The sequence below is a fragment of the Pangasianodon hypophthalmus genome, chromosome 9 (assembly GCF_027358585.1).
Source record: "Pangasianodon hypophthalmus isolate fPanHyp1 chromosome 9, fPanHyp1.pri, whole genome shotgun sequence".
NCBI lineage: Eukaryota > Metazoa > Chordata > Actinopteri > Siluriformes > Pangasiidae > Pangasianodon > Pangasianodon hypophthalmus.
Window position 1 is genome coordinate 6450897 of NC_069718.1, and position 22985 is coordinate 6473881.

Consider the following 22985-nt stretch of genomic DNA (forward strand, 5'->3'; position numbering starts at 1 on the left):
ATAAATAAAAATCCCAATCACTGGTGACATTCTGTGGTGTAAGAGGAATAAAGCACATCAGGACGTGCTGTTATAGGAAAATAATCAACTTCCGGTAACAGTGGTAACTGTCACTCAGCTTGATGACGGGTCACATCGCCGTTGATTGTTTTCCTACGACAGCATGTGCTTAAGTGTTTTATACCTCTTGCAGTGTTGCAGTGGTCTCTGATGCACAGATCGAATCTAAAAAGTGCTTTTAAATTCATTCCAAATTTTACATTTTAATTGCAATTGAATTTAGTATTAGTATTAGGTGTGTGTGTGTGTGTGTGTGTGTGTGTGTACCTGCACTTTCTGGTGGTGCTCTCGCTGCGTCTGGCTGTACTCTGGAGCCCCGTGGCTGCGGGAATGATGTCTGCCAAGGAAAACCCTACACACACACACACACACACACACACACACACACAATCAGACTGTGTGTACTTCACCTGCATCTATGCACACACATGTTACTATGTGACGTAAGCCTAGTGTACAGACGACACGATAAGACACTGACCAATCAGATCAAAGCAAACTCTGCTCTGTGGAAAAAAAAAAAATATCACGAGGAGGAACTACAGCATCTTACTACAATACCAGCAACTTGCTAAAACATCTGTATGGGGTTTAAAGAGTGTGTTTAATAGAGAACGTGAGGATGGCTGCTCTCTGTGAAGACACACTGCTTAAAGGACATTCATATTCATAAAACTCTGAGCATGAGCATGTGTGCTCGTCGCACACAGAGCTAAATAAAATGTTCAGTTACGTCCCTGATGGATTATTATTAAGTACTCAATTCAGTATCAGTATCAGTATCAGTACTGACGAGTAGGTCTGAGAAAATACGGCACTGATGCTTCCCTAATTAGTGCCACACTAAACATCTGAGGCAGCAGATGACGCTTTTATACTATCCAGCTCCTATTATTAAACAGCTGGAAAGTGTGTGTGCGTGTGCATGTGTGTGTGTGTTTGTGGGCTCTCACCGGATTAACAGGCTGGAAGTCTCGGCCCGGCGCTGCGCTCAGCGTGGGCATTCTGGGTGGGAAGTGGATGGGCCAGCCCTCGAGCTGATGGCCGACCTGCATGAACGGGCCGCAGTACGGCGGGCTCAGCGGGCCATTAGCCGAGCCCGAGGTGGGGTCAGACGTCCTTCTCTCTGGTTGCCCCTCCAAAACACAGACACACAAAAAATAAATAAGTACACAATACCAAAAAAATTATATTTCCTATTTATACAGTTGTGTTATTTTTCCCTCCCCAGTGTTAGACAAAGACCCCAGACAAATCCATACAGCCTCTGTGTAAAATTATAATATTATATATACAATTTCTACAATTTTGGAAACAATTTTACAAAAGGAATGTTCTGTAATATATTATAATATATAATGTTTTACTTTCACTTGATACTCGTTATTATTTTCAATATAAAAAAAAAATTACATTGATCTGAATTTCTGAGTAACTCAAACCATCTAGAAATATTTCATAGTGACGTTTTATAATAACTGATGCATGAAAGGGTTAAAACAAATAATCTGTCCGAATGACAGCATCAGAAGTGGCTAAGGAGCTGTAGCAGCTTCACAGTTTTTAGGAAATTTGAAATTTTAGCAAATATTTTAGGATTTTTTTTTTAACTATAATGACGTTAACCACCAGAGGGCGCTGCTGTTGCGGCCTGAAGTACCTGTTTATTGTGTTGCATCTGCAGTCGCTCCAGTTTACACCGCTCTGCCCGCTCTCTCTGACACTCATTTTGCGCCTGATGGAGCTACACACACACACACACACACACACACACACACACACACACACACTAAATTCAGTATAGAGTGTAGTCTGCTAGCCGTGTGCATATAGATCTCTGTAAAGAGCTGTTGTTTGTCTTGTTTGTTGGCGCTCGGTGATTACAGAACTCGGCCCTGACCTTAACCAAGCCTCACCATGCCTCTCGCTAATCATTTACTACAACCTGCAGGACATTTAGTAAACACTTCCCAAGCTATTTACAGTGCTCGTCTTTAAAGCCGCAGGATCCCAACCCCGATCCTGGAGAACCTCCTGTCCTGCAGTTCTAACACACACTTCAGCTCAGGAAGAACTGTTCATTAGCTGAAGAGTTGAATCAGGTGTTGAATCGAAATATACAGGACAGAAGGTGCTCCAGGAGCAGGCTTGGGAACCTGTGCTTTAAGCTATTCTCTTAAATTAAACAGTAATCAACCAAAAAAAAAAAAAGACACGTCTGTATTCAAAGGCTGTTCATTTTACAAAAAATATAGATAATAATAAGCATAAATTTGAACAAATAAAAACGTTCTGCTCTCTCAAACGTGTTAGAGAAATATAGTTCTGAAAAGAAAATATAATCTGTTTTTCTGAATAATAAATCGTATTACCAAACTAAAAAAATAAAATAAATAAAAATCAACAATAAAAGTACTAATTAAAGTCTGTTCATTCATACATGTTTCAAAAAAAGGTTTGTCTTTAACAGTATTAAAAATTAAGAAACTAGTAGGTATGTTTAAAAAAATAGCAATAAAGAATAATAATAAAATAGCTGAAAATTTTTGTAATATTTTCCCTTTAAATAATTTCCCATTAGAATTGTAATGTAGACTGATATCCTGCATGAGCGCTTGTCACTCTTAAATTTTTTAACTTAAAATTTTTATTTTTTTAATCTTAAAAGAATCAACAGAAAATGCGTAATATCATTTAATATGTGAGAAAATATATTTTTTTAAAAAATCAATAAAGAATGTAAAATGGAACATAAAACATCTCAGATGCAAAATTAAAAAGTCCATGTTTTTTTTGTTTTGTTTTTTTTTTTTTAAAATCATTTCCTGATCTCTAGCAGACACACCCTCAGTACGAAACTTCTGGCCAGGCCTGGTGTAAACAAGCTGCCTGCCGATAAATCAGTGCTGAAAGACACAGTAATGATATCAGTAGAGCGATAAGACGATGAGGTTCAGTGCAGTTGGACGGCACGGTGTTTTCATCAGGATATCAGTGCTGAGGAGTTCGTTAGCTGCTCTTACATCACTCTCTAAAGGCCTACAGAAAGGCAAGACAAGTCACCTGATTGGTCAGATTGGTCATCTGACCCTGTAACCTTTCCACCTGCCGTCTTAGGTCCTCCTTCTCCTCGTTCATGCGCTCTCTGTCCCTGCGCTCCTTTTGGAAGTCCTCCTCGAAGATCTTCACCTAGAGCACACGGACGCTCAAAATCACTGCGAAAATCACTCATCTCTCGACTTATGCAGTGGCAAAGGTAACTATGAATGGATAAAAATTTATGACGTGTTGTTTAAAAACACTGCTGTTAGTAGAAAATAATAAACTGTCATGGTGGTAAAAATAACTCTGCTACACGCTGGGGCGCCGTTTCACCATCACACTTAATTTATTTTATTCTTTACTCAGATAAAGAGTTTTGCAAGTCAGGGAATGTTCAAAAATGTACAAGGCTGTATTAAAACACCAGCTAGTGGTTATGTGAGAACTGAGCCATGGGGTACTGCGCAGGATTCTGCACTTTGAAACAGAAGAACCCAGTGCAACCTAAGAAGTGAATCAGACCGAGATTGGACCAGAGGGCGTGTTTTTCTTTTTTTTTTTGGTCTCTTCTCTCAACACACCTGAGTCAACACTCTATTATATTGTCCTTCTCGGATTACCCAGCAGTCACGTGCTGGGAGAGAACAAAAAGAAGAAAACAGGACTGCTGGATGTCCTCGAGGACTGAAACAGAAACCTCGGCTCTACAGGCTCCATCAGTTTAACTCTTTCACGTTCACACCTACAAACGTTAACCTCACCTGCTCTTTGAGCACCGAGATCTGAGTGTGGAGCTCTTGCTGGCGCAGGTTCAGGACTCCCTCGCCCAGGTTCATTCCCGCCTGGGCGGTTGGAGAGTGCAGGTTCAGCGCTTCCTCCAGGGCCTGGAATACACACATGCAGACAGCTACATTCACAAAAAAATCCACTGGTGTGTCAAAAAAAAGACACTGCATTTTCTAATACACCTAAAAATGGGATAAGGAGAGGGAAAAAAAAAAAGACGTGAGGAAAAGGAAAGGAACGAGAGAGAGAAGTCAGGTGAGAAGAAATGAAATCTGTTTAACCCAAAACACACAGCTGGTTTGATTCGCTTCCTGCAATCGAGTCGATTCAGAGTCGAATCGTTTTCCAGCTAGAGTTCACCTGTAAGCAGATCCAGACACTCACGGACCGGCTGTTTCAATTCCTCCCCATGAGAAGAATTTGTCATTCTGCAAATATTAATGATATAGCGGAAGACGTGTTTACGCGCCACAACGTGGGCATCTCACACGTAGAACGAGAACAAGCATGGCGGAAGGCGGAGTTCCAACCCTAGACGAGGAAGTCGAATTAAGGAGCTTCCTCTGTAATACACTAACACACTTTCACACCTGCGCTGTCTCTTACTGTGCCTGTTGTCCTGTTTGGGTGGTTGTTGTACTGTCTTGTGCAGTTTGCACACGTTTGCACGTGCACTTTATGTAGTTCTGTGCTGTTTTGTGTAGCTCCATGGTCCTGGAGGAATGCTGTTTCATTTCACTGTGTACTAACTAGCTGTATATGGTTGAAATGACAACAAAGCCACTTGACTTGAATATGGAAGTGGTTTAGACACAGAAGATCAGATGTGAATCAGACGGCTCTCAAGACTGTATGCTGATGGGACTTGCGGCCAGAAAGATAACGTTGAATGTTACTGTTTTCATATCGTCATTTCTATCGTTACAGCAAAAAATACCCTGAAATATGGCGATATAGGTTTAAGTCTACATCGCCCATCCCTAAGCGAGAGAACACACCAGGGTCTGAGTCAACCTGACTAAACTCTGCACATGTGAAAGAAGCCTGAGAGACACCACCGACCCGGTTGAGACGCTGGATCTCCTTCTCCTGGTACTCTCTCTGCTTAGTGAGTGGCACCAGCTGATCCTGAAGGTAGCGCACTTTCTGCTTCAGCTCACACGTCTCTGTCGTCAAACACTCCTTTTCACCCTGAGGAAAAAGCACAGGAACACCGCTTATACAACAGCTTATTTCAATTTTGTCCTGTTCACCACAAATATAGTCATATTTGGTGTTGGATGTTACATGGATGTTACAGCTAATAACTAAGAGATGCGAATAGCTGTCAGTTTATTTATACATTCATCTTCAGTAAGCGCTTTATCCCGGTCAGGATCGCGGTGGATCCGTAGTCTATCCTAGTAACACTGGGCAATACACCCTGGACACCCAGAGCACCATGCACGTGTGCACAAACACACACACACACACACACACACACACACACATGTGCACACACAGGGGTTATTTATATTCACTAATTTACCCACTGGCATGTTTTCAGGTGTTGAGAGGAATCCAGAGAACCCGAAAGAAACCAACATGCAGATGGGGAGAACGTGTAAAACTTCACATGCCAAAAACAACCCACTGCCAGTTAAAAACTGACTATACTGTCTGCATGGTCTATATACTGATCGCACATACCGAATAACCTACAAGCCTCCCGTACGTCCAGCATCATAGCATAAATAAATAAATAAATAAATAAATGGTAAAGCAAGAGCCTTTACTTGCAGAACTACTAACTAAATATGTTCTCTTTGTCTTTGATTTCCTATGAGAGGAATTATTTGGATTATTTGATAATAATAATAATAATAATAATAATAAACATTAACATTAGATGTTGGACTTACGGGACGCTTTGTAGAATAAATTAGCAGCTATATATAATGTTCAAATGTTGGGTTCTTATGAACAGTTGCAAGGAAAAACTCCCCGAGAAGACATGAGGAAGAAAGTTAAACAATACTGAGTGTGGTTAGAGAATGTTGAGCAGAATATGAACGAGTGTCCTGAGACGAGCACAGGAAGGTGTTGATGATTACAGCAGAAGCTCTTGGGTAACAAAGCTACAGCATCCATGTGACAAGCAGTGCATATAAACCATGTGGAACCATCGACAGTAGCAGATCATGAGTCACAGGTATAGATATGACGTAGTAGCTGATCTAGCAACTAATAAACCGCACTGTATAATAATACCGTACCCAAGAAGGGGGAGATATCTGCAACTGTTTAGCCAAGCGAAGCCAAGTTCTCAACCTGTGCTGGCTGTTAAAAGAAAAATCCCCTTGCCTTTCCCCTAATAAAACTTTCAGAACATAGTGTGGGTGAAAGGTGCTGGCATGGCGTAGTTTTATCCACTACAGACTGCTTACTGGTCATTTTCTTCCACCATCCTCACTCCACTCTAACCGTGTTACATGCTGAGATCATTTAGAAATCCAAAACGTCTACCACTTGTTTCTGAGTCAGTCACAAAAACAACTCGGTGTGTGTTAATCACGAGGCATACGCAGCAATCGGTGGATGTTTTCTTGGAGTCTGTACACTATTCGCTATTATGTGAGTCGGCTCACGTGTGGCTGCAGTTGGTAAAGGCTGTACGTGCTGACCCGAGTGTGCCGAGAACTCGCTGCTCTCATCACTCTCTGCTGGGCTGAACAGCTTGGCTTCCCGTTTTAACTCCCGATTCCTGTCAGCGTTTCTTCCTGATCATATCTGAGGGAGTTTTTGTGGGCAGCAGTTACCTTCGGCTTCCTCTGTGAGGTTCGGTGCTCAAAGGTACTCTGTGGTTAAAGCTATTGAAATAAAGCCGAACTAAAAAAAAAAAATGCAATCCAGCTACAATAAGGAGGAGAAGTTTGAATTTAAGCCAAGGGAAAAGAAAGTAATAGAGTAATTTAATGCGAGTAGAAATGCAGGTAATGAGCAAAGAGAAGGAACGAATCAGGAAACCACAGAGGAACTGGTAAAACACACGCTCTTTCACTCACTCTCACACACACACGCACACACACACGTACACACACATGTATACATATGTATGGAAATGTAAGTGTCCAACTCAATTTTATTTATACAGCTTGTGTCTATGTATATAAGGAAAAATCCAGAAAGTAACTAGAACTGACACACAGACATACAGACAGACATAGATTAGCAGACACAAAAATAGACAGATGGGTAGATAGACAGACAGATAGAAAGGCAGGTATACAGATACTGACAGATAGATGTATAGACACACAAATGGACAGACAAATACAAAAATTGATTGATATACAGACAGACAGATTGATAGGCAGACTGATATATAGACAGAGAGACAGACAGATGGATAGACAGACAGATTGACAGGCAGACTGATATATAGACAGAGAGACAGACAGATTGACAGGCAGACTGATATATAGACAGAGAGATAGACAGATGGACAGGCAGACTGATATATAGACAGAGAGATAGACAGATTGACAGGCAGACTGATATATAGGCAGAGAGATAGATTGAAAGGCAGACTGATATATAGGCAGAGAGATAGATTGAAAGGCAGACTGATATATAGACAGAGAGACAGGCAGATGGATAGACAGACAGATTGACAGGCAGACTGATCTATAGACAGAGAGACAGGCAGATGGATAGACAGACAGATTGACAGGCAGACTGATATATAGACAGAGAGATAGACAGATGAATAGACAGACAGATTGACAGGCAGACTGATATATAGACAGAGAGACAGATTGAAAGGCAGACTGATATATAGACAGAGAGACAGACAGATTGACAGGCAGACTGATATATAGACAGAGAGACAGATTGACAGGCAGACTGATATATAGACAGAGAGATAGACAGATTGACAGGCAGACTGATATATAGACAGAGAGATAGACAGATGGATAGACAGACAGATTGACAGGCAGACTGATATATAGGCAGAGAGACAGACAGATGGATAGACAGACAGAAAATATAAAGACAGAGACACAGGCAGGTAGACAGACAGACAGATTGACAGGCAGATGAGTAGACAGACAGACAGATAGATATATAGGCAGACAGAAACATACATAGACAGACAGATACAGAAATATATTTACAGGCAGACAGATGGGTAGATAGACAGACAAACAGACAGACAAGCAGATGGATAACGTAGACAGAGAGATAGACAGACACAGACAGCTACAAAATGTACTAATGACACCTAAACATATGGGTGGACAGACAGAGACAGACAGACAGACAGATATATAGGCAGACAGACACACAAATAGACAGACAGATACAGAAATATACTGACTGGCAGACAAATGGTAGAGAGACAGACAGGCAGATGAAGAACATAGACAGAGAGATAGACAGATGAGTAGACAGATAGACAGCTGCAAAATGTACTGACAACTAAACATGGGTTGTGAGACAGGCGGACAGACAAAAACAGGCACGGATAGACAGAAGTAGACAGCGACAGATGGCAGACAGATATATAGAAATATAGATAGACTGATAAACAGACATATGGGCGTGTTTCATTCTGATGGAAAAACTCTCGTAAATAAATACATAATTGAATTCTCTGTGTCTTGTCTTCTGAGTAGTTGGTAAATTCACAAGTGCTGCTTTACGTTTGTTATAAAACTCAAAAAAAAATCTGTCACTTTCATACACCCGCTGGAGTGAAGCCACTTTCACTTTTACTTAAACAATGCTCATGGAGAATTTTTTTTTTTTTTTTTTAATGCACCAGCGATTGTTTCCAGCAGATAATGAGATCATGAAATGACACATCACCAGAGTGTTATGTTCAGTTCCCAGTGTAGTATTAAACCCAGTGTTATGAGGCTAGCTGGTTTGGTTTTTTTTTGTGTTTTTTTCAATCCCGATGAGAACAGGAGGGAGATTCAGACGTGTAAGCGCGCCCGAGAGAACGCTTGGTGCTTCCCTGAGAAAGAAAAATGAAAGTGAACTACGACAAGGACAGAGTCTGATACCGTCACTGAGAAGGGTAAATAAGGAGACGTGATCAATCAGATCCTGTTAGCTGTGTTCGTTTATTTACACACACACACACACACACACACACACACACACACACACACACACACACGGATGTGGACGTGGCTGTACCTGCACATTGTCGATCTTGGATTTGGCCAGGAGCAGCTTCTTGTCGTAATCTCTCTGCCTCTGCTCTCGCTCTGCCTCTAGCTCCTGGACGGCTTTCTGTGAGTCAGCCAGCCGCTGCCGCAGATCTGTGATCTACACACACACACACACACACACACAGGGACAGAGTTACACATAGACTCTATGAGCATCAGCACACGTGATATGTCAGTAGTCGGAGTGTACACACTGGCGAGAACATTTCATCAATATACACGTCTAAAATGTAATAAAACGTCGATTCGCCATGACCAGAGTGCAACACACGCAAACATAAGGTCAGAGCGCAAACCAGAAACAACAAGAAGCAGGAAAGAGTCGAGTGTTGTGATACAGTTGATTATCCCACGCTGAAATTCCTAAAGGAGCAGTGTGACGCAGAGCTGTTTGCGAATTCCGGCACTACGATGTCTGTCATCCCGCAGTGGGTGGAGTCAGGAAGCGTGGTGTGGTGTATTACAGGTGTGGTGTCACACAGTGTGCTCATTTTGGCATTCATTACAAAAAGTATTTGACGTAGGTGTGTCAAGGTTTTTCCCCTGCATGTGACCTGGAATAATTTTTTTTTTTTAAACCAGAAAACTCATTCAAAGACAGAAATTTCCTGGACTATTTCCGAATGGCTGACACGTAGTTACGTAAATGAAAATGATACTGCAGACGACCAATCACAGACCTTCTCTCAGATGATTCACGTTCAGTCGCAAATAACCGTCGCAAAACTCCATGATATCGTTTAAACATGGTATGCAGGGAACCGTTTTGCAACCCAGTGGCTATATTTTGCTCTGAAGATCCCATTGGGTCATGACGTTTTTCTATTGGAAAACTTGAAAGTGTGTACAGCCAATCAGATCGCAGCCTGCAAGATTCTGAAGCTCGTGGCCAGAAATGAGACGGAAATGACTAGGAAGTGGGTGGAGCATCTGAGGCTGAGACTTGGGAAGCCTTAGCCAATACGGGGAGCAACGTATGAACATTTCATCGAAATTTAGGACTCCAAGGGTCTGTAAGGAATAAAACGCTTTGGAGGCGTGCTTATATAGCAAAATAATCAACGACGGGGTGGTATGATGCAGCCAGACCCAGAGTTCTTTATTATTTTCCTGTAACAGGATGCCTTGAAGAGTTTTATTCCTCTTATACCACACCAATTTGCCGAGAATTACGATGTGTAATTTATTAATGAACAGTCATTCCTTCACCAGCATCTATTTTGCTCTAATAAGACAAAAAAAAAAAAAAAAAAAAAAAAAAAAACGCATTTGTCATGTCATTGTGAAACCAGAAAACACAAATGTAGTGACGTACTGAAGTGCTGACACTGGAGACTCCGGATATAAACGTTAAATAACAACACTTTTTCTATTTCCGTTAATATAAGCCTATCGTTGGAATTACAGCTGGAACGACTAACCAAGCTGCTGTCATCAAAAATAGAAAATAAATACCAATCAGGAACCAGAACTCAGCTTCGCTAAAAGGAATGTAGTAAAACAGGCATACTACACAATGTATAATCTGGTCAGGATGACATCATTAGTGGCTGAACATTGAGGACAAAATGGCATGCTTCTGAGATGATATTGCGACATGCCTTGCAATATGTCACAGCAAACTTGTGGTTAAAGATCAGTCAATATTTCTGCGTGGGTGAAAACATTCTGGATCTCGTGGAAGCCTTGACGATAAAGAAAACACACAAACGCTGCTAAGCTGTGAGCCAAAAGGCTGAGAACAACGTGTTCACGTATAGCACGCTGACAATAAGTGACACAATGGCACAGGCTGATGGCAGTAGGTAATAACAGGTCACATGTTTTTCTTCCGTCGCTGTCACTGACAACAGAGGATGTGTGGGCGGAGAGAAAGAAAGAGACACAGAGAGAGAGAGAGAGATAAAAGAGAAAAAGAGAGAGAGAAAGATGTGCAGGGCTGCAGGAAACCTCGGTGAGGGGAATTCTGCGGGAGGGGTGCTGCGGTCTGTGAGACGCGCCGCGAGAGGCTTCGATCGACTTTTCCGTCAGTGCGCGTTTCCACTGGTGAGCCAGATTTGAGCGCAGTCACCGAGCCTGCAGTGTCGCCGGTGCACTCGTTTCTCATGGCGGCTCGCACGTCACGCAGGCCACAACCTGGCCAAGCGATTGAGCAACACTCGATTCGCAGTAAAAATGAATCATGCCATGTTCACTCGAAAAAGCTTACTCCATCAGGTGGAATTTTATTAGTTATTTATAGACAGTGTGTTTAGCAGTTAATACCTTCTGCTCGTACTGTGCCTTCATCGAGTTCCACTGAATGTCCCACTGTTTGTTCACCTCCAGCACCTGGAAAAGACACATCAGCACATCAGCACATCAGCACATTACACGCACACACACACACACACACACACACGCTCACACACAATGATAATCCAAAAAAAAAAAACCCTGACACGACACTTAAACATGTCCTTACGTCTCTCCTCTGTTTCTCCAGAAGCCTGATCTTCTTCTCGTACACCTCCGGGTCCAGGGTCTTGGATGGAGTTTTCTCTGCGGCTTTACTGGACTGAAGACACACAATACAAATTAAACAACAGTTTTTAAAAAAAAACCAAATCACCCAAACAATATCATATTTGCACCGGCAAGTTTTTGTGATCCTAATAATAATAAATACAAATAAATTAAAAAAAAATAATTTTGTGATATAAAGTTTCGTTTTATTTTTATTTTAAAAACGGTGTCTTAACAAGTGAAGATCTCTTGAATAAAGGAAAAGTGATCTAATATTTCTTATTATGAGATGACAAATATAAGACCATTAAACCTATGTCTAGACATATTTATTAATTCCAGGCTTCAAATTTTCTCATTCTATCAGCATACATATATATATATATTTTTTTAAATGCTTGAAATGAGCAAAATTATCTGCCAATAAAATTAGACAATTTAACGCTTTTTGTTAAAAAAAAAAAAAAAATCGAATAAAAAGGAATATCCATTGACCTTGCCTATATTCAAGATATTTTTTACTTGGTAAGATATTGTTTTTTGCAGTGTAACATGTTTAATTTATATAGTGCCTTCTCAAAACCAAGGTTGCGTTACATTTTTGGAAAAACAAGAACACAAATACACAAGATAGTGATAAATCAATCAATCAAACTAATAAGCAGAAATCTACTACAGCTGTACATCTAGTTTTGCTGAATCTGTTCCCACTGTATCTTCAGATTCCTGTTCTTGCCTGACAGGAGTAGAACCTGATGTGGTCTTCTGCTGTTGTAGCTCATCCGCCTCAAGGTTTGACATGTTGAGATGCTTTTCTGCTCACCACGGTTGTAAAGAGTGATTATTTGAGTCACTGTAGCCTTCCTATCAGCTCGAACCAGTGTGGTCTCTGATCTCTCTCATCAATAAGGCATTTTTGCCCGCAGAACTGGATGTTTTTTGTTTTTCACACATTCTGTGTAAACTCTACAGGCTGCTGTGTGTGAAAAAAAAAGTTCCAGGATTCCCGAAATACTCAAACTGGCACACGACAACCATGCCGCGTTCAAAAAGTGCGATCACATCATTCCGATGTTCGATGCGAACATTAACGGAAGCTCATGACCTGCATCTGAATGATTTTACGGATTGCGCTGCTGCCACATGATCGGCTGACTGCATGAATGAGTAGGTGTTCCTATTAAAGTGGTCTGTGAGGGAATGTATGTTATTTTTTAAAAGTGCATATTTGAGGATCTAAAAGCCATGCTGGAATTCCTGAAACTCCTCAGGGAGGTGACACTGACTCATCATCACGCTTCTCAGCTTACATGCTTACACATATACACACACACACACACACACACACACACACACACACACACACACACACACACACTGAGCCCTTCAGGGTTATTTTCTCACATCTCCCTCCAACAACGGTTAAAACAAACAGAAGAACACAACTGTAACATTTCCACTAACTTCGAGGTGGATGGAAATAAAAAGCGGGCGCAGGTTGAAAATTCCCTGGCGCCTGACGCGAGCGTTTCTGAGGTAAAGTCACCTGAGCTGAGTGTACCTGCTGAGTCATGGCTGCCTCCAGCTTGACCTTCGCCACTTCCTCTTTGGCCGCTTCGTCTTTGGCCTCAGCTGACTCATTCTGTGCCACCTCTGTCCGTCCATTCACCTGCTCACGCAGCTTCAGGTTCTCCTGCCTGCTCTCACACACACACACACACACACACACACGCCTTCCTGGGTCAAAAGCCATATTCAACCTTCATTAGTATTATTTAAGTGATTACTGATGAGATCTGTGCTGTTATAACTCTTATAGCTAGCAAGTATAATAATTCTGTGTGTATTTTACCTAACACACTGCATTTCACCACTTTTACACACACACACACACACACACACACACACACAAAACTAAAGCCATATTCAACCTTCATTAGTATTATTTAAGTGATTACTGATGAGATCTGTGCTGTCATGACTCTTATAGCTAGCAAGTATAATAATTCTGTGTGTATTTTACCGAACACACTGCATTTCACCCCTTTGAGACCCACACACACACACACACACACACACACACACACTTTTACACAGGAATTCAACAGGACTTCATCAGAAAGGCTGTAAACGTCAACACTGAAATCCTGAAAGCATTTACACAACCATTGAGCCTGTACAATTCCCAGGAATTTATTTATGGATGACTCATGAATAAAAACACAAGCTGATAAAGAGCGTGACGACTTCATGACTACTCGTCCTACGACACACTGACACTATTTGGTGTGTCTGATCTGTAATCCAGATTTTAAAACACATTTAAGCGCAGTAGAACTGACAACACAACACAGTTATCAGCTAATGAGCTGCTGGCTGCTTGTGACGAGGACAAAATTCGGCGTAATCGACACAGCAGCTACAGGATGTGTCATTAACCTCAGCAGAGAAGGTGCAGCTGATGAATAAGCGCAAGTGCCTGAAGCATCAGATGTTGATTATTTTAAGACATCACATCCTGTATAACCAGACAAATAAATAAAATAAGAAATAAAACACATCTGGTGTGCAGTTATCAAAGAACTTACAACTTTTACTTCCTGAAATTGATTATTTTCCAATAGCAGTTCATGATTACATTTTTATTAATTAAAGCAGGACATGTCAGACTTTTTATCCGTTTATAGTTACATTTATGGCTAACAAGTTAGTTCCTTTTATCACTTACTTTACAGCAGCTATAAACAGTCGTTCCCTCATTAGTGTCTTTCTTTCTCTCTCTTGAATGTAATTAAAAAAAAAAAAAAAAAAAAAAAAAAACGCAGCTTGTCATGTTACCAAGAAACCGTAAATCATCAACTCCTTTGTCCTGACTGTTAGAAAGCTCTGACACTGGAGACTCCTTCCATAAATGTTAAATAAACATCTTTTTACACAAAATGTCAAAATTAAAATAAAGTTACTGATTTTATATATATATATATATATATATATATATTCACACACTCACACACACACACATATATATATATATATATATATATATATATATATATATATATATATATAAAATCAGTAATTATAACACACACTCACACAGGTACTTACATCCAGGTTATGATGTATCGACACACACACACACACACACACACACGTGTGGTAATTGGAGCAAACGACACAAATACTTTTTCCCATCTGAAGTTGACATTACTGGTAAAACGATCTCTGGTAAAACACACTGATTCAGGAAGAGGACACTGAGCTGGAAAGACCCGACACTTCCACTACAGCGGGAAACACGCTCATCACTTTTCCAAAAACAAGCTACTCCATGGTACATGCAGGGGGAAAAAACCCCTTGTTCCACACTGCTCACATGACACACAGGTAAGGAATAAAGCTGTTTTCGCAGTGTATAAGTGGTATAATCCTGGCTGACACAAAATGACTTCTTGTTACCGCCCTGAAGTTGATTATTTTCCTATAACAGCACATCACGTAGAACAGCAAGTGTTTTATTCCTCTTATACCACAGCAATTTTCCTACGTTGACCATTTTTTATTTATTAAAGAACGACACATCATACTATTTTCCTCTTACTGTTACGTTAAACGTTGTGGAATTTCTTCGAACAAGTTTGTTTCTGTTCTCACTTACGTTACAGCAGCTGTAAACAGTCATTCCCTCACCAGCCTCTCTTTCTTTCTCTCTCTTGAAGTTAATAAGACAAAATAACCCAGATTGTCGGCTTAAAAAGTACTCTCTGACACTGGAGACTCCTTCACCATATCAACGATTACACATAGATGATAATGTATTAGAAAAAGTTTGTGATATGCAGCCGGAAGTACCATCAGAGATGCAGTCAGAGAAAATTAATCAACAACTTCCGACCAATCGAAATTCGGCAGCGCTGTGGTAAAAAAACACAGTGTATTTTTGCCTTTTGCCTGTGCGCTAACGCTTTAATACTGCAAGCTTGCGATTAGCACTGCTAACCCCCTGCTTTGCGTGTGTGTGTGTGTGTGTGTGTGTGTGTGTGTGTGTGTGTGTGTGTGTGTGTGTGTGTGTATATCTGTTTAGGGGCATGGATTCGTGGATTCATAAATATCTGTTATCGTCAGCTTGTATTTATGACTATATGTCCAAAAGACTTCCTGTTCACTACATGCGCTCACTACATAGGGTGTAATATAATGATAATGTAGAGCCTATATGTCTGTTAGATAGATAGATAGATAGATAGATAGAGCATTGTTCTGTACAGAAAACACGCCTCCAGTAAATACCGGTCGGAAATGAACTACTTGCGTGAAACATGTGATTAGAAAATTAAAGATAAAACTGGAAATAAAGTAGGAGTGTTATTTTTTTGGTACATTAAGCAATTCGAGGCTGATTTATGTTAGTTATTCTGACCCGCGTTATGAAAGTATGAACAGAATTCAAAGCTGGTGAGCTCAGTAACTCAAAGCTCTCTCACCTCAGCTGCTCCAGGTCGCGATTTCGATACTGAAGGTCCTCCTCCATTTTCTTCCGCAGCTCGTTGTTTTCCTGCCTCAGCTGCTCACACAGCGTCTGAAACAGCGCAGAGCAATGACACGTGAGCTACTACACACACCGCACCCTTTCAGTCATGATACAGCTTAATACGCTAATAAGTTCATCTTCAGAGTGTAACTGTAGGTTTAATATTTAATGTTTTACCTCCTGCCTGTGTGTGTGTGTGTGTGTGTGTGCGCGCTGGCTTTTCAGAAACCAGCGCTGATGTAAAGAAGGACATTTACAACATTTACAATGACATGAAATAATAAGCACTCAGCACTCTCCCTCCATCAGGCTCAGCGATTACGCACGGAACAAACACTCCATGTTGTGCTGTTACAGGAAATTAATCATCGCCGGTGTGCTGATGAAGACGCTGTTACCACCCTGTAGGTGATTATTTTCCTATAACAGCACAACCCGGAGTGTTTTATTCTTCTTCCACCACATCACTTACCATTTTTAACTTATTAACAAATGACACAACGTACTTTTTACTCCTTTATAGTTACATTTCACGTTAAATGTTGTAGCAGCTATAAACATTCGATCCCTCACCTCGCCTTTCTTTTTCTCTCTCTCTCTCTCTCTCGACGTTAATTAGACAAAAAAAAAACGCACCTTGTTGTTTTTGTAACCGAGAAACAACAAAGCGTAAACTCCTCTGTCCTGAAAATGTCAGAAAACTTGTCGGAAAGTTACAGTTTTATCTGACACTGGAGACTCCTTCCATGAATGTTAAATAAACGTCTCCGCAGCATAGCTACAGTTACTGTCCCTGTGAATGAGCGGTTACTATAGAAACGATAACAATCAGCAAATGAATCAACACTTCCAGTGCTGTAGTGTGTGTGTGTGTGTGTGTGTGTGTGTGTTAGAGCAGTGTGCTCCACCTGCAGCAGTGAGGTTCTCTGCTCGTTCTTCTGCACTTTAGAGGACAGGGTGTGGAACTCGACGGCCATGCGGCCCAGGTGAGCCAGCAGCTGGTTGGGGTTGGACTCCTGCGCAAACACACTGAACGAACTCTCCAGCCTCTGCAGCTGACTGGCCAACTCCGTGTTCTCCTGTACACACACACACACAAACACACAAACATGTTACCGCATGCACACACACACACACACACACATACACAAATACATGCCCACAACCACACATATAAACATTCGCATGCACACACACACACAAATATATACACAAACACAACCACACACACATACACAAATACATGCACGTAACCACACAAATACACATATGCAAGCACACACACACAGACGCACACACACACACACACACACACACACACACACACACACACACACACACACACACGCATACACAAACACACATGGAAGCACAAAAACATTCATACATACATAAACACAAATACATGTACACACAAATGCATGCACAGACACATACACATGCACACACACCCATGTAGACAAGCACACACACACACACAAAGACATACAAACAAAATCCAAGAACACACACACACACACACACAGACAAACACACATGCACACACATACACAAACACACATGGAAGCACACAAACATGCACACATACACAAACACAAATACATGTACACACAAATGCATGCACAGACACAAACATGCATACACACACCCATGTAGACAAGCACACACACGTATGCACACACACGCACACACACGCACACACACACACACACACACACACACACACACACACACACACACAAAGACATACAAACAAAATCCAAGAACACACACACACGGACAAACACACATGCACACACATACACAAACACACATGAAAGCACACAAACATGCACACATACACAAACACAAATGCATGCACAGACACAAACATGCACACACACCCATGTAGACAAGCACACACACGTATACACACACACACACACACACACACACACACACACACCCATGCAGACACAGACAAACACACACAAACAGAAACACACACACAGTTTAGTGCAGAAAAGGGTTAAATACTTTTCTAAATATTTATTCTATAATAAAATGAGATAAACTCTGTTTTATTGCTCTGTAAATTCTGGAGATTTTTCTTGTTTCTCAGACCGAGTGCCCGCCCTAACCACCGCGTCCACAAGTCCAGTTCCTCAGTTTACTCTCGGTGTAACAGGTTCCCATGAAAAGCGAAAGCAAAAGACACTCGACAACATTCCAAAAACAGCTTTACAGTAAACACACTGCTGTACGATTAAACCCCAGGAACTGTAAGCGTAAATACCGGTTCAAGACATTACATTTAAAGACATTACATTTATCATCCGGAGATTAATACTTACACACGGCTGCATTTATCCTCCCGCTCTAGACTTGTACCGACTGATTTACAGACAGCAGTTCAGATCCAACACATCTAACAGGCTAACACTAACTCAGAAAATCCAAGAATAAAGCGTTTCCTCTCCTGCGCTTCTGAAGGGAAAGGCGATTGAGGAAGAAAGCACGTTTTCCCTCTCATGTGTCTCCAAAAGAGAAATTCCTGCAATTGCGAGTGACGAGTCATCAGCGTGTTCCTGCCTCGAGTAAAGTCTGGAGTTTCCCCCCTGAGTCACAGCTGACTCGACCTGTATACAAACCACTGATTCACTGCAGCTGAGTTAGAAAAAGTTTATAAAAAAAAAAAAAGCAGACACGCGTGGCTTTGGGAAGACGGCGCGGGAAAGGCGGCTGGTGCTTTCTCAGGCTCTCTGACACGTGCAATGCAGAAGAGCCCAGAATTTCCACATGAAGCTCACCGTTTGCGTTTCCGCCATGGGCTTGTCCTCCGTGTTCACCAGCTCGAAGTGCGACGAGGTCTCCTTCAACACACGAGAATGCACAGGATTACAAAAGCTCGCGCTGTACATCTGCCCTGACCAGATATAGCAGCTCTGCCCCGGAACACGCCTAATAATACTCTTCATTTGCATAAAAAGGTGCAGCGAGAGTGTAAATGATGGGCGTGATAGTGCTCAGTGGAAGTGCGCTTGTAAGTTGTGTACTCACAGTGGCTTCTGCCTGGACGGTTTTCCCGGTCAGGCACTCGCGGGGATCCGATCGCACCGACGCCTGGTGACTCAGGAGCTTCCCATGACCTGAGAGATCACAACGCCGAGCGTGCGGCCGATTAGATGATGAACAGATTTACAGCTGGGACAAACGCAACACTTAACAACAAGACGCTCACAGCTTTCGATCGAGTGTTGATGTGGGTGAAATGAACAAATCAGTTTATCCTTCACAAAAGAGGTGAATAGAATAGAATAGAATGCAACAAAAAAAATACTAAAAAATAATACAATATAATAAAAGAGAAAAGAATGGTTAAAAAAAACAAAAGAATAGAATAGAATAGAACAGAGCTAAGTGGAATCATACTAAAAATGGAATGCTAAAAAATAATTAAAAATAAAAGAATACAAAAAGTAGAAAAGAATGGTTTAAATAGAATAGAATAGAATAGAATAGAATCACATTAAAAATGGAATGCTAAAAAATAAAAAAATAGAATAGAATAGAATAGAATAGAATAGAATAGAATAGAATGGTAGAATAGAATAGAATAGAATAGAGAAGAATGGTAGAATAGAATAGAACAGAATAGAGCTAATTGGAATCATATTAAAAATGGAATGCTACAAAAATAATAAACAGAATAAGATAAAAACGAATGGTTAAAAACAGAGTAGAATAGAATAGAATAGAATAAAAATAGAATAGAATAGAATAAAAATAGAATAGAATGGAATGGGTTTAAATAAGAACGGGGGAAACGTGGAACAGAACAGAATAAACCTGTCTAACAGACGAGTGAAGCTGAATATGAGAACAGTGCAGAACTGAGTACATTAGAACAGTATAAGAGTGAATAGAATTGTAGTTTAAGACTGTAATGTGAGAGAATAATATACACAGAATACAACAGAACTGAAGAGAAGAGAATAAAACAGAACAGAGTATAACAGAAGAGTATAAAAGTGAATTCTGTTTCATAAACAGATCATAATAAAATAACACAAAACATATAGAACTGAACTGAACTGAATAAAAGAGAATAGAATAGCGTAAGATATACGTGTAGAGTATAAAACATTACACAAGCGTTGAACCAAATAGAAGAAAAAAGGAAAACAGAATGTTAAAACGAATCGAATAAACAAAATAGAAAAGAATAAACACAGAATTGGAGTTGAATAAAATACAGGCAGAAAATAAACAGAAGAAAAAACTGAACAGAATAAAACAATTAAAACAGAATAAAACTGAACAGAAATAAATCTAATGAACAGAATAGAGCTGATTGGATGTTTGTTTGGGTTTTTTTAACCAGCTGTCTGATTTGTTTTCCTCTTGTTCCTTAGTAAATGATTTATTTTTGTAACCTTTGTAATAAAAATAAAAGTAGATGTTGTGTAAGTGTTGATTTGTGTGAAATGGAGCGGAGGGCGAACGAACACTAAAGACTGAAGAACCGGTCGGGGAGGGAATTCCTGTGTCGCCTCAGATTGGACTTTTTAAACCAGATCATGAGATCATGAAATGACAGATCCATGACCAGGGGCGAGTGACGTGGCGATACAACACTGACTGAGCAAATCTCTTTTTCACTAATTAATTCTTTCCGTCTTTTCGTCCTTTAAATGGCTTTTGTTTTTGTCTTACGAGATGCTTTTCAGCTCACCACGGCTGCACAGAGTAGCTACCGGAGTTACCTTAGCATTTCTGCCGTAGCATTCCTGAGACTTTTCTAGATGTTACTCCACTCCCTGTAAAAACAGCAGACTGCTCCGCCTACCCAGATGCCCTGTAAATTCTTACCTTGGGTGTCGGTGTGAACCGGAGTGCCGATACAGGCGCTGGCGAAGCTGGACGTGGACGACTTCAGCGCTTCGTTGTCTCTCACCAGCTCCTCCACTCGCTTGCGGAGCTTCAGCGCCTCCGACTGAGACTCTTCCAGCAGATCTCCTGTGGGCCAAACCCAAAAACACACAGGCGATGTGTAACGTTTGCAAATATCCCGCGAGGGGCCTCAGATCGCACACGTTCACACGCTGGGAGCATAACAACTCTCAGCTGTGTTTATGCTCCGTCAGTCAGGGCACGGCCCGAGAGGCACAGGACAGAGTGAGCAACGCTGCGTCCTGACACGACGATGATAAAACCTGTTCAGTTACATTCACCCAGCCCAATTAAACACACACACACACACACACACACAAACACGCACACACACAAACACGCACACACACAAACACGCACAAACACACACACGCACACACACAAACACACACGCACAAACACACACACGCAAACACAAACACACACAAACAAACACGCACACACACAAACAAACACGCACACACACACACACACAAACACGCACACACACAAACACGCACACACGCACAAACACACACACGCACAAACACACACACGCACAAACACACACACACACACACACAAACACAAACACACACAAACACACACACACACAAACACGCACACACAAACACGCACACACATAAACACACACACACACACAAACACACACGCACAAACACACACACACACACAAACACACACGCACAAACACACACACACACAAACACGCACAAACACGCACACACACACGCATGCAAACACACGCACAAACACACACGCACACACACGCATGCAAACACGCACACACAGCAGACACATGTGCAGGTGCTGAATAGAACAGAACAAAACCAGAGAACAGAACAGAATAAAATCGAATAAAATAGAGACCAATAAAAATAATAGTATAAAACTGAACAGAGGAATAACACAATGAAATGAAACAAAAAAGTGTAGAATCTAATAGAGTAAAACAGTAATATAGAACAGAAGAGAATCCAATAAAACAGACTGAGAAGAAAAGAACAAAACAGAAAACACAAAATAGCGTAGAATAAAACAGAACATTACAGTGTATAATGGAACAGAACAGAATAGTGCAGAAATCAATAAAAGGGAATAAAATAGAATTGAACAGAATAAAACAGAAGAGTGTAGAATAGACGAGAACAAAACAGAAGAGTGTAGAATAGACGAGAATAAAACAGAAGAGTGTAGAATAGACGAGAACAAAACAGAAGAGTGTAGAATAGACGAGAACAAAACAGAAGAGTGTAGAATAGACGAGAACAAAACAGAGGAGTGTAGAATAGACGAGAATAAAACAGAAGAGTGTAGAACAGATGAGAATAAAACAGAAGAGTGTAGAATAGACGAGAATAAAACAGAGGAGTGTAGAATAGACGAGAATAAAACAGAGGAGTGTAGAATAGACGAGAATAAAACAGAAGAGTGTAGAATAGACGAGAACAAAACAGAAGAGTGTAGAATAGACGAGAACAAAACAGAGGAGTGTAGAATAGACGAGAACAAAACAGAGGAGTGTAGAATAGACGAGAATAAAACAGAAGAGTGTAGAATAGACGAGAATAAAACAGAAGAGTGTAGAATAGACGAGAATAAAACAGAAGAGTGTAGAATAGACGAGAATAAAACAGAAGAGTGTAGAATAGACGAGAACAAAACAGAGGAGTGTAGAATAGACGAGAATAAAACAGAGGAGTGTAGAATAGACGAGAATAAAACAGAAGAGTGTAGAATAGACGAGAATAAAACAGAGGAGTGTAGAATAGACGAGAATAAAACAGAAGAGTGTAGAATAGACGAGAATAAAACAGAAGAGTGTAGAATAGACGAGAATAAAACAGAAGAGTGTAGAATAGACGAGAATAAAACAGAAGAGTGTAGAATAGAATATTCTGTAGAAT

At 40.8% G+C, this 22985-nt stretch overlaps 1 protein-coding gene across 10 annotated transcripts in view; it reads right to left on the reverse strand.

The window, feature by feature from the left end:
- tnip1 (TNFAIP3 interacting protein 1) overlaps positions 1 to 22985 on the reverse strand; it is a 53618-nt gene that overhangs the window by 14564 nt on the left and 16069 nt on the right. For 4 of the 10 annotated variants that reach the window (XM_053236819.1, XM_053236820.1, XM_053236825.1 and 1 more), the window contains exons 3-17: positions 20998 to 21144; positions 19186 to 19274; positions 18936 to 18998; positions 17055 to 17225; positions 16100 to 16194; positions 13162 to 13312; positions 11575 to 11667; positions 11376 to 11441; positions 9076 to 9207; positions 4951 to 5079; positions 3864 to 3986; positions 3124 to 3249; positions 1720 to 1804; positions 1014 to 1198; positions 328 to 412 (exon numbers count right to left, since the gene is read on the reverse strand). In XM_053236819.1, coding sequence (XP_053092794.1) covers positions 328 to 412; positions 1014 to 1198; positions 1720 to 1804; positions 3124 to 3249; positions 3864 to 3986; positions 4951 to 5079; positions 9076 to 9207; positions 11376 to 11441; positions 11575 to 11667; positions 13162 to 13312; positions 16100 to 16194; positions 17055 to 17225; positions 18936 to 18998; positions 19186 to 19274; positions 20998 to 21144 — 1740 coding nt within the window. Of the gene's footprint in view, positions 1 to 327; positions 413 to 1013; positions 1199 to 1719; positions 1805 to 3123; positions 3250 to 3863; positions 3987 to 4950; positions 5080 to 9075; positions 9208 to 11375; positions 11442 to 11574; positions 11668 to 13161; positions 13313 to 16099; positions 16195 to 17054; positions 17226 to 18479; positions 18698 to 18935; positions 18999 to 19185; positions 19275 to 20997; positions 21145 to 22985 lie in introns of those variants that run through there. The other 6 variants (XM_053236822.1, XM_034307213.2, XM_053236821.1 and 3 more) reach the window with 4 other exon arrangements.